Source organism: Chrysochloris asiatica, unplaced genomic scaffold, assembly GCF_000296735.1.
Source record: "Chrysochloris asiatica unplaced genomic scaffold, ChrAsi1.0 scaffold00047, whole genome shotgun sequence".
In the NCBI taxonomy this organism is placed as follows: domain Eukaryota; kingdom Metazoa; phylum Chordata; class Mammalia; order Afrosoricida; family Chrysochloridae; genus Chrysochloris; species Chrysochloris asiatica.
The window spans coordinates 18,354,957-18,367,907 of NW_006408565.1; the positions used below are offsets into that span (position 1 = coordinate 18,354,957).

The 12,951-nt window shown below is 37.7% G+C and overlaps 1 protein-coding gene across 1 annotated transcript in view; it reads left to right on the forward strand.

Annotated features, from left to right (window-relative positions):
* Positions 1 to 12,951, forward strand: part of LOC102840949 (eukaryotic translation initiation factor 4 gamma 3-like) — a 218,460-nt gene that overhangs the window by 132,472 nt on the left and 73,037 nt on the right. Inside the window, exon 3 of the mRNA XM_006862347.1 lies at positions 6,225 to 6,320. Coding sequence (XP_006862409.1) covers positions 6,291 to 6,320 — 30 coding nt within the window. The 5' untranslated portion in view covers positions 6,225 to 6,290. The remainder of the gene's footprint in view (positions 1 to 6,224; positions 6,321 to 12,951) is intronic.

Consider the following 12,951-nt stretch of genomic DNA (forward strand, 5'->3'; position numbering starts at 1 on the left):
GATTTTTGTTTTCTTTTCTTTGAGATGCAATCCATACTGAAGGCTGTGCTCTTTGATCTTTATCAGTAAGTGTTTAAATTCCTCTTCACTTTCAGCAAGCAAGGTTGTATCATCTGCATATCGCACTTTGTTAATGAGTCTTCCTGCAAACCTAATGCCATGTTTTTCTTCATATAACCCAGCTTCTCAGATTATTTGCTCAGCATACAGATCAAATAAGTATGGTCAAAGAATACAACCCTGTCTCACACCTTTCTTTATTTTAAACCATTAAAACAGAGCAGTGTTCCCATGCTGTTTGAACAACTACCTCTTGGTCCATGTACAGATTCCTCATGAGCACAATTAAATGTTCTGGAATACTCATAGTTAGCAGTGTTGTCCATAGCTTGTCATGATTCACACATTTGAAAGTCTGTAGAAAGAGAAAATATTATGAGTGACACACTCCAGTGTTATTTTTAGTACCTTGACAACCAAAACCTTATGCTTCAAAATAATACCAATTTAATATTTGAGAATAAAATATCAAGATACCTATAGAAACAGTTTAAAAGGTGGGTGGTCTCTAACCTCCCCTAACTTCACTGTGGGGAGAGAGAAGAACTAATGTCAGCCTCAGCCCGAGGCCAGTTCCCATGAGGCAGCGGTCACACATCCTTCCACCCTCCAGCCTTCTTTACCAAAATCTAGCAGCAACTGCCCTTCCATGGCACACTCGACTTCTCTGCTGGATTCATACTTCATTGCAATGGCCACACAGAACTCACAGACAGTACTCATGATGATGAGCTTATTAGGGAAGCTGTTGTTAGGTGCCGATCAGCCAGTTTCAACTCAGAGTGATCCTATGCACAACAGAATAAAGCACTGCCTGGTCCTGCGCCATCCTTAAGATTATGTTTAAGTCCATTGTTGCTGCTACTATATAGGTCCATCTCATTGAAGGTTTTTCTCTGGCCCCTCACTTTACCAAGTATGATGTCCTTCTCCAGGGATTAGTCCTTCCTATATCAGCATGTCCAAAGTATGAGGGGAAATCTCACCCTTCTCACTTATAAGGAGTATTCTGGCTGTACTATTCCCAAGACAGATTTGTTTGGTGAGTTTTCTTTTTGGCATTCCATGGTACTTTCAGTATTGTCCACCAACATGCTTTTCTGTTGTTATGATGTCGGAAACTATGCCATCATAGTTTTAAATACCAGCAAGAGCACCCAGGAGTCCTGGTTTCGTGCTATAGGATATGCTTTGGACAGCTAAATACAAGGTTGGCAATTCAAACCAACCAGCTGGTCCTTGAAAACCCTATATAGGGTTGCTGTGAATCAGGATTGACTTAAAGGCATTTAACATCAAGGGCACCCATGTCAACAAGCTTATTGTTTCAGGAATTATGAATGAAAAGTTCATTGTTAAAATGAGCATCTCAAGATCTTGGAGTACAGTGCTGTCTGAGATAGAGTAATAGCCATATGCCTACAAGGTAGATCAGTTGCTTGATTGTTACTCACATTTATGCACCAATCTCTCAAGCCAAAGATCCAAACCCGTTAGTGGACTACAAACATATTACATTTGCATTGTCCTATCTAGTCCTGGTGTGGCGCTGTGGGTTAATGAACTAGACTGCAAGGTCGGTTTGAACTGCAAGGTTGGTGGTTCAAGCTCACCAACTGCTCCTCAGAAACCCTATACAGGGTTGCTATGAGTCAGAATCAACTCAACAGCACTTAACAACAACAACAATCTAATCATTTGGTGGGAGTCACAAAGACGATGGCTAGAAAAGACCTATTAAGTAATTCATGACAGTGAAGTGCCTAGACCCAATGAGCTAGCTTCACCACTAAGAACAAGATTTGCTGAACACTTGGTCATTTTCTTTAATTGATGAAGAATGATGTTATAATTAAAAACTGTATCCAAATGCTGCAATAGCACGTAGAGAACTACTTTTCTGATTTGAGTGCAGCAGGAGTTGAATCCATTCGCCACTCTTTCCTAACTAGAAAGTCAAACTCAGTTTTTCATAATTTGAGTATGATATATAAACTTAGTGTATGAAACAATACTGAAAATACACGTTGGTAAATTCTGAATGATTTTTGATCCATCTTTACTTAGTGATCCAGTGTTAGATAGACTTGTTCAGTGTCATCAAATTGCTTCAGACTCATAGTGGGTCATGTCTGTGTCACAGAGTAAAATAAATAGCCTTCTAGGGTTTTATTGGCTATAAAGTTTATGGAAGAAAATTTCCAGGTCTTTCTTCTACAGAGTCACTGAGTGAGTTTGAACTACCAAACTTTTGGTTAACAACTGAGCACTGAACCATTGTGTTACAAGGGCACCTTGACTGGATACTTATTGCAATGTTTTTCCATTTTTGTCCAGATTTCATTAATCTAGTTCAAGAAAAGAAATCAACTTGATGTGGAATCCTAGTGCCATCTATGCTGTTGTTAAGTGCCATCAAATTGATTGCATCTCATAGCAACCCTGTGTAAGGTTGACTGCCATCGTTGTGGTTAGCAGTCCAGTGTTTATCCTACAGCCCCACACCAGGACTCTAATGTCACCTACAAGTTTGGGTTATTATGTTGTTTGATTGCAGTAATATTCTTTGTATCAAATATGAAACGGTTCTACACCTATGGAAGCAGTAGCTCAAAAGAGGGAACAAATCTTCACAGCAAGGATCATTCCCACCCCCTCCACACATGGAGAGGACAGGGATAGGCAACGTGGACACTGGCTACCCAAAATGGGGGGCTACAGAGGCAAGAAGTGACTGGCATACAAGCTTTCAAGAAGGAACCTAGATCCAGAGGGCATGGAGCAAAGTAGAATCTCCACTGAGTAGTATCCAATCTGTCGAGGTGGGGCTGATGAAAGGAGATGCAGATAGGTCTCTTGCAATACAGTAGTGAATAATTGTTATCAGGACTGATTGTAAGGGCTGGAAATGTAAAAGTAGACATTTTGTGGCACAGGGAGGGGAGTAATTAACTTTGCAGTCTAGGAGCAGAGGTCCCTGGGACCATCAAGGAAGAAGAGTGGAGAATGGAACCCTACCCACAGAAGCAGTGATCCCAGAGATGGAGACAGAGACGATGACATGGAGAGATGGAGCCGCTAGGGACTTTAGACCCAGAGAGGTCGAGGGGCTTTGTGCTGATGACCGGTGGGGGCGCAGGCTTGATGGATGATGCATGAAGGGGATTGTAACCATGGCAAGGAAGCAATATATGATGGGATCAATGTGAAGCTAATGTCCTCCCATGTAAACTATCACAATTCACAATAAAGCATTAAAAATACATATATATATGAAACCATTATTCTCAGAAGTTCATTTTATTATCTGAAATAATTAAAATTGTGATGAATTTTTTCAAATATTTACTTCAAATTAGTAGATCCCATGTTCAACTGAACTTTCCTTAAAATGGTCAACAAATACCAAAAGTTGTAGAAACTTTTTTTTAAGCAGTTAGAGTACTTTCTACATTTATCATTTACTTACCTTGGCTAAAAAACTTAAATTTTCTGATCCTCAAATTTCTCATTTGTGGAACTGAGATAGTGGTAACTAATGGTGATTCAGTGGTTAATGACCTTACCTCATTTAATTGTGCAATAGTCTGGTGAGGTAGATATATCATGTATAGTTTCTTTTCACATTCATGGTAAAGATAAATCTCTGATTGAGCTAACAGTTGTTTGAAATGGAACTGAAGTCCTCTCTAGCTGTTGTGCTTGTTAGTGTTTCGTGTCAAGCATGTTATAAGATTTTATTGTTGTTCATATTTCCATTGGGCTGTTTGTCTTTTTTATTGTTAAGTTGTAGTTCTTTTTAAAAGTCTCATCAAGTAAATGGTTCCCTAAAAATTTCCCCTAATCTGTAGGTTGTCCATTCACTTTATTTTTGAAGTCCTATTGATTTATTATATCCTTTTTTGTTCCTGCTTTTATTGTCCTAGATAAGAATCCATTGTTAAAAACTAAGTCCCCAGACAATACCCGTGTGGTTTTTTTAAGAGCTTTGTTGTATATATATAGTCAGCTATGGATCTTTTAATTCTTTTGCATGTGGAAATCCAGTTTTCCAAGAGCTTTTGTTGAAGGTTTTTTTAACCCTTAAATTAACATGTATTCATAATGAAAACATATTCTTATTTTTTTTCAATCTGTGACAAGTTGGTGTATTGTACCTACCATTTATTCCAGACTTTTATTTAAAGTTTTTATTGATTTTAGCCTTTTATGGAATAGTGTAAAAATATTAAGATGTAAGCAGTAGCAAGAAAGTTGCTGCTGCTGCAGACAAGTCGATTCTGACTCATGGTGACCCAGTGTAGGGTTTCCTAGGCTGTCATCTTTTTTTCTTTTTTTTTTTCAAACCTCCCCCCCCCAACACACACACACACACACATACACACTGAAACTTAAACTCCCTCTTGAAAAATTGTAAGGCAGCCACTTTATACCTTTTCAGCCCCCCAACCCCCATTTTAGGTAGTCAATGTCTCAGTTCCCATACTTATCAACTAACTCTGTGTACAGAGGGGATAGGTTTGACCTTAGATGTGAAGACTCCTTCCCTCTTGGTTGGTATTTTGAGCTACTATATCCATAAGTATAAGGAGCTCTGGTAGCGTAGTGGTTACGAATCGGGCTGCGAACCTTAAGGACAGCAGTTCGAAACTACCAGCCGTTCCGTGGGAAAAAGATGAGGCTTTCTGCTCCTGTAAAGATTTACAGCCTTGGAAACCCTGTACAGGGTCACTATGGGTCAGAACCAACTCGAAGGCACTTAACAACAACAACATATCCATAAGTATAGGTCAAGTTCATCAAATTGTAGCAATTTATACTTGCTTCCTTTATTAAATTTCATTATCTTCCTCTCGTCAGTTTCTGATTATGAAACCCTAAAAGGTTAGGTCAAATGGGTATTATCTGCAAGTTTGGGCATTCTTATGCATCTCCCCTCACTTCATATCAGCTGGATGTTTACTCTCAGCTCTAGCCCTCCATGGCTAGGTCCTTGTCCATGGGTTGAAGAGTCCTCTAGTCCCACTACACTTCAGACCAACCAGCCCTTCCTCTTTTCTGTCTCATCTCAACGTCAACGGGAGTCTATGGAATGCGGTCAAACTCAGCCCATATCTCCCTTTGATGCTTTCTGTATCATTCAATATTTTGCCCCATAGCATCTTGAAGGATGGTCATGTGCCATAGACTCAGTTTCCTTCAGTGTCTTTCTGAATAGTAAGCCTGGAGGTTTTTTGTTTTTCTTTTGTTTTTTATAATTTTGGATTTTGTTTAAATTTTCTTCCACTCTATCTAGGACCTAATGTGGTCCTTTCAGAGTAGTTGGTAGTGGTAGTCAGGTACCATTTAGTTCCTCTGGTCTTAGATTCTTGGAGACTGACGTTTCATCATCTGTTCCATTTGTCCATTGGACTAATTTATTCCAAGCATCTTCAGTTCTCATCACTCTTCTTTCTTTCGCAAATGAAGAGACCAATATTTGCACCTTAGTTGCCGTCGATGAACTTATAAGATTCCAGACACTATACTAAAGTAGGTTGTAGAATATAGTCTCTGGACTATGCCATTAGATTGTGATTCTTTATGGGAGCAGAAAGCCTTATCTTTCTCCCATGCAGTGACTGGTGGATTTGAATTGCTGACCTTTCAATTAGCATAGCAGCCCAACATGTAACCCACTATGCTACAGGACTATTCAAGCAGTGGCAAGAAAATAACATTAACAGGACAGTTAATTTTGTGAACTTCTAATTGTGGCTCAGGGATGTGTTCTTCAGGGGCCACTTTTGTTTTCTAGGAACCTTTGGAAAGTCCACCACAACAGTGACAAGTGTTCTCTGGCATGTTTGATTTTGTAGCCTGGCTTGTCCAGTGTAGGTATTGTTGAATTGACAGTGGGTCGTTTCATTTTTATGGTATCAAATAAGTGCAAGTCAAATGGGATCGCTGTGAGGGATGTTTAAGGTAATTCCAAAGAAGTGACTACTCATTCTGAATTGCTGAACCATATGACAGCATTTCCTTTTAAAAGTAGAACTGTAAACTACATTAATGAACACTTCTGTGAGAGTTTTTGTTTGGTTGATTTTTGTATATGTATATCTTGAATTTAATTTGCCTTGTCATATTTTTCAAAATACATTGTTCTTCCCATTCTTTGACAGACCCCTTATCCCTCTGGACAGAATGCAGGTCCAACCACGCTGGTGTATCCCCAAGCCCCTCAGACAATGAATTCACAACCTCAAACCCGTTCTCCGGTAAGTAAACAAAAGCTTGTTCCAGATAATACTATCTACCTTAGTTTATGTGTATAATAGCTTGAGTTCTTTTGACTAATATTTTTATTGGATTTTGGAAATTTTTCCAAAGATATATTATAACTACTATTGATTTCGTTGCATTATCAGACATTTCCATGTAGGAATAATATAAATTTATTTTTAAAAAGAGAAAATTGAGCTTTTTAACTTTTTAAAAACTTTTCTGTGGCATGTTTTTTGTTTTTTTTTAAAGCCTGTTTGCATTCAGGTTTGCATCATTTCAGCTCTGAATTTGTTCGTTGTAGTATTCAGAATTCCAGAGAAGAGTGTAAAGCACAATGATTTTGAAAGTAAATTGAATTTGCTTAGCTAGATTTTGAGTTTCTGTTGGATTAGGAAATACGATGACTGAATCAGTGTTAGTGGATCAGGTCTACCATTTGGCAATGTAAAGGTGTACGGGATATGCACTGTTAGGCACTGTGGGTGTGTGAATCTCTTCTAATGAATTGTCTGTCCTAAATTTCTTCTAATAAATTGTCCTAAATTCTTCTAAATGAATTGTCCTACAAATGTCAGTGCTATCATCTCTTTGCTCATCATTTACATGGATTGCAAAGACTGAGACTATACTCAAGGATCATCTTTTGTTTCAGAAATTGCTTCAGCTGTGCATTCCTTAGAAAGTCATCTCCTGTCCTGCATGATAAGCTTTGACTTAGAAGGTGCTTCTGTAACATCTGACACTGTATCTCTTTGTACCACAGCTCTGTGTTTTCCTCAGAATACAGGGACTTTCTTTTTGTTCCCACCCCTGCTTTTTTGCTTATAGTACAGGAATATTTCATTGCATTAGCTCTTATTCTTTTGATTTTTATGCATGAATTTAGAATTGTTGAAATAGACCAAAAAAATTGCTCAAAGAACTAGGTTAGCATAGATTGCACCAAAGCACAGTCTTTCTTACCTTCTTCTGTCTTCCTTTTTCCTGTTGTCCTTTTCTCTAATACCTATTCTTACATCCTAGTTCTCCCCAGGGGGTGGAGGAATGAGGCAGGACTTTAGTCCCAGCTGCCTGTTTGCTTGTCTCTCTCTCTTTCTTTTTTTTTTTTTTTTTCTGAAATGGTCAACAAGGTGTCTCATGCAAGTTTTGTTCTGAGAGTGGCTTTGGGGATGTGGACACTTGACTACTTGAAATGGGCCAGAGATCTTAACAGATCAATTTAGATAGGCCCCGGTTCTAATCATTAAATATGGAACATTATGGTAAGCTCTTATTGCAAAGAATTCTGTGGCCCTCTTTCTTCCCTATTTTTTTTTTTTTAATTTGGAAAAAAAAAAAAAAATTATGGTTAGAACTGGCGCAAAACCTGACTGAAGAGCTGCATCTCTAAACCAGTTTTTTTGACAGCCCAGCAGAACAGTGCCAATACATTGCACAGACAACTGGAAGAGGAGGAAGGTTTTGGAACAGACTCCTGTTTACAGGTCCTTGGCTGGAAGAGGCTGGATAAAATACTGCATTGTAAGCAATATAACAAACTGTACTTCTTGCAGGCAGTGGTGCCTCTGGCACTCATTATTTTTGACCACATCCATTTATTGGCTGATGAACAGAAATGCATTGATTGCTTCCTCTCTGAAAGTCTAACCTAGCATGGCAGTTTCTGCCAGGCATAGTGGGGAAAAGAATAACAAATTGGGTGGGTCATATCTATTGGGAATTAGACAGGAGTAATTGGAGTTTAGATTTTTCTTTAAACTTCAAAGCAGATATCCCTTTCAGGTAAATTTGATTTAAAAAGATAAATTTCAAGGCTTCTTTTTCCTCCTTTCCATTTTGTAATTGAATATCAAGGGGGAAATTGTCTGTAGTTGTCAGCCATTTTTCTGTGGTCATAAACTCTTCAGGTACTGTTTTCTATGTGATTTTTGCCATCTGCTCTGCTAGTGATCATTACCACTCCCATTACTAAAAACCACATACATAACATTCCATTACATACCTCAAAACAAGTGCAAGACTAGCAGACCCCCAGACTACTCTTGCTTGTTGTTTTGGGTCCTATGTTCTATTTTCATTTGTGATGATGCTGGGAGGTTGACGTTGGGATATGAAATTTGGCAGGATTGCATTTTCTTTTGACATCTTTAGTTGCCATAGTCTAGTCCCATCCATCCCACAGCTGTCCTACCCAGTGAGGAGAGGTAAGCTGTTGCACTAAAGAGAGGACCCCTCCTGTGGCTTTGTAGAGCAGCTAAAGCTTACTCCATTCTATTTCTGCATTAATGGGCCATTGGCAATTGCACAGTTTAGGCTCCTCTGTTCTTCCCTGGACAGCTGCCTTTGCAATCCAACTGGCTTCACATGGTCTCCCTCCCTACCTCCCTCAGGTCATCTTTGTGCCTGGATTTCTTATTTCATACTTAATATCTTAATTAAATTTATATTGTGGAAAATCCCATCTTAAAAAAAAAAATACTAAGCTTTAGTAAAATTTATCAGTCTGTTCCATGTTCATGTTGTTTTGGAACTCTTAAACAATAGCTTATTTTTAAATAGCCTGTCTAAAATAGTGAAGCAATTGGATGCTTAATTGGGAGAGGGGACAGTTTGGCTTTTACAGTACCCTGTAAGCATTGGTGGTTTTTATATTTTGTGGTGCTAAGTGCCAAAGTTACATCAGTGCTACATTGGCTATGCCCAGTTACCAATTGTACACAGGAGGATATGTGAGTGAATGGATGGGTGGCATTAACATTGGATCCAACTTCACAGAAAGCTGCTTTCCTTTTATCTATAATCCTCACCATTTTAAGACCCTGCTAAAAGAAACTAAAGTTTCTCTTTTTAATATGAGCCAGCAGCGACTACAGTTTGTTCTGTTGCTTACAGTTACCCATAGGATTAAGACTATTGTCATTCCAAATAAAAAACTCAATAGCCAATGGTGACTAGTGCAAAATAGATTAGGGTACTTCCCAAGACACTTTCCCACTAACGTGTGTGTTGGTTTAATTTTTTGGGAATATATAAATAATGTCATAAGGTATTCCTCTTGCTTATAGAAAGACTGGAGCATTTCAAATACATAAAGTTTCAACCTTTATTTTAAAGCCTTAGAAATGGGATCTTTCTGTGGAACAGTGATAAGACAGGTACTGCTGTGCTCAGGTTAAGTTTTTTAACATGGCCCTTCTTTCTCATGTTCTTTAAAACTGTCATGAAGAAACATCTCACTTCCACCCCCCACTTTCATACCACATGGGTGGTATTGCGTATTCTTGAAACTCGATGTTCGTAGTAGAGGTATGATCTGTTTTCTTCTTATAATTGCAAAGCTAAAAATATGCAACACTTTTGAAGAGAAAAATTTCTCCAAGAAATCTAGCTGAAAAACTATATAACACTGATTAGCCACAGAGTGACTGAATTAATACACTCTAAGCTTACAAGCAGTGCTGTGGGTTAATACGCTGGACTCCAGAGTCTTTTTGAACTGCAAGGGTGACAGTTCAAGCTCACCAGCTACTCCTCAGAAACCCTATACAGCACTTAACAACAACAAGCCTACAGGATGTTCCTTAATTTATGCTGATCTATGGTAGCATAGTGGTTACGAATCGGTCTGTGAACCGCAAGGTCAGCAGTTTGAAACTACCAGCTGCTCTGTGGGAGAAAGATGAGGCTTTCTGCTTCCGTAAAGATTTACAGCCTCGAAAACCCTGTACAGGGTCACTATGAGTCGGAACCGACTCCACGGCACATAACAACAACAAACTTTACAATGTTAAGGTAGTTTTCTTTATGTGAACAATAGGTGGCATTTTCTCTTCTTAAGGTGAGTTGTTGGTAGGGCTGTCTTCAGCCATCTCCCACATTGTGACCTGTGCTTCACTACAACTTGTGGAAACTTTTTGTATATGAAATAATGGCAGCTAGGAAAGTAATTCCAAGTATCTAGACAATTACAATGCACATAACTTGCATTCTAAATAGTAGGGATTGTTTCCTAGTTGCTCTTAAATCTAATCCAGCTGTAGAGAAGAACTGACCAGAAGGAAGGCACTGTAGAAAGTAAACAACCAGCTCCTTCAGTGTATTAAAACCCTGCATGGTTTGTATTGAAAACTGCTTTTGCGTATTTTCTTTTCACTCTTAAAGAGGGTGCTTTGAGAATTCTTAAAATATTAGTAGCCAGGACATGGCTCTACATGCCTCAGTACATTTCTATCCATTTTAGTAAAAATGCCTTGGTAACCAATTTTTTCTCTGATAATGAATTATTTGATAATAGAAGTTTAATATTAAAATTTTCATGGATGAAAGGTTTTTTTTCACTCAAAGTTAGGAAACGTAAGAGTTGAGTATAAATTACCCACTTTCTAATACTTTCTGATTTAGCTGAGGAGTTATGTTTGCTTTTATTCTCAGTATCAGAAATAGGTACAAGTGTGCAGTGTTTTGCTGTAGTCTACAAATATTAGTTGAGTGAGTACTCAGGTGAATTCCTTAACTCTTTTTTCCTTCTTGAGCTTATTATTAATAAGCTTATGATGAATGTGAGTAGCTCTTTGATTAGTTATGATAGAGAACCATATTCTTTGCTAGCTGATTGCCTTGACATGCCTGCTATTAAGCTCTACTAGTTAATTATATTTACATTTAAATACATATCGTAAAAGTATATTCTTTAACTTCAAGATATAAAGAGAGGATCTAAAATTCCATTTCATGTATGAGATACCTGTTTAAAAGAAGAAATTTTGAAATCAGTCTTTTTTGCATTCTTTATTTCCTATTAGACATTAAAGTTATCTCCTGGCTATTTCTTACCATGTAAAAGCATTTCTCATTTCCTTCAACTATGCTGGTTACATACAAGCATTATTGACTTTCATATGCTTGTCTTAATATAACCTGTCAGTGTTTCAGGCTTTCTTTTGCCCTCTATTAGGGCTTTCAAAAAGTGTTCTTATCAGTGAGCGCCCTAAGGTTCCTAACAGCTTAGCTGCTTCTCTCCAGCTGATAAATGACAAACTGGTCCTGGTAGTGGTGGCGTTAACCTGTTGACTCTTAGTACCTGTCTGTCACTGTCCTGCAGCAAAGCTTTGACTGTTTGTGTTTTTTTGTTTTGGTTTTTTTCTTTTGGCATATTGTGTGACATTTTGGTTTTTGTTGTGGTGTTTCTGACTCTTTGTGCCTTTCCTTTTGTGTTTGTTTTCCCTCCTTTCTCAGTTTGCAGCGGGGCCTCGACCTGCCCATCATCAGGTACTGTACTCTTGCCCCTTCACTATCACCCTTAACTAATAGGCAAGACCTTTAGTACTGCTAACTCTTAGAATGCTGCCACCTCACAGACCACTCAAAGTACTCTCTTTAAGAGTATCTTCTGTCTGATTGGGTTCAGTTCCTTTTGTTCACTAATTTCATTGCATTTTCTTATTAACAAATCCATTTGCTTCTGTTCACAGTACAATTTAAAACTAATGATTGCAGGTTTATCTATTTAAGAATGCTTTGAATTTAGAGAAGCACTGAAAAAAGATTGGAAAGATTAAATTCTCACAGAAGATGTGGGTATCTGTATTAAGTTTAAATTTAACAGGCAACATTCTAAGGGTTTTTGTTGTTGTTGTTGTTGTTAACATTCTGATGTAACTTGTATTGGTATATATAAAATAGCATTAATATTTCTAAAACCACTTACTCTTAGTTACTAACTAGACCTAATAACAAATTGATTATCAGTAATGTACATTCATTTGCTATATGAAATTACCTTTATTTCTAGGATATATAGAAAATAGATACCTTTACTTAATTTGATTACTTTAAGCTTATTCGTTGTTTTAATAAGGTGATTGTGTAAATTTAAATCTCAAAAATGTTTATTTTAACATTAAGTTATGTAGCAAGAATTTACCAAAGGAGTTGGTGGTATCAGAGAAACAAAAAGACTTGCAGGTTTTTTTTCCCCTCAAATAGCTTTTTTTTGAGTGTTCTGAACATTTTCTCCTGCTGTTATAGGGAAGATTTAGACTTTAGATTGTAACAGATCTGTGTTCATATTACCAGTTCACAACAACAATAACTGTGTCACCAGGGTGTTCACTTAAGCAAGCCTTTTTCTGAGCCTTGGTTTTCATGTATGTAAATGGAGATAAATACTCTCAGTGTTAAGAGTTAATATATACAAAGCACCTGTCAGTTTTGTTGTGCCACATAATACATAGAATTGAGGTAAAAGTTACTAATGTTTACCTAGAATATCACATTTAGAAGTCTTATTACTAAATAAATGACTTTTATTTCATTGAAGAATTTTATTGTCTAAGAGTGATTTGATACAAGGCTTTGTTTCTTAACATGTTGGCCTAGAATTTGGAGGATATAAAGGAGCCTGGCATGGCGCTGTAGGATAAGTACTCAGCCTAAAGGTTTGTTTGAACCACAAAGTTGGCAGTTCAAACTCACCAGCTGCTCTTTGGAAACCTTATACAGGGTTGCTATTAGTCAGAACCAACTTATTGGCACTTAACAATAACAGCAGCAACAACACAGGCCAAGCAAATTCAGAGGTGTTAAGGAGTCCTGGTGTGGCACTGTGGGCTAATGTGTCAGACT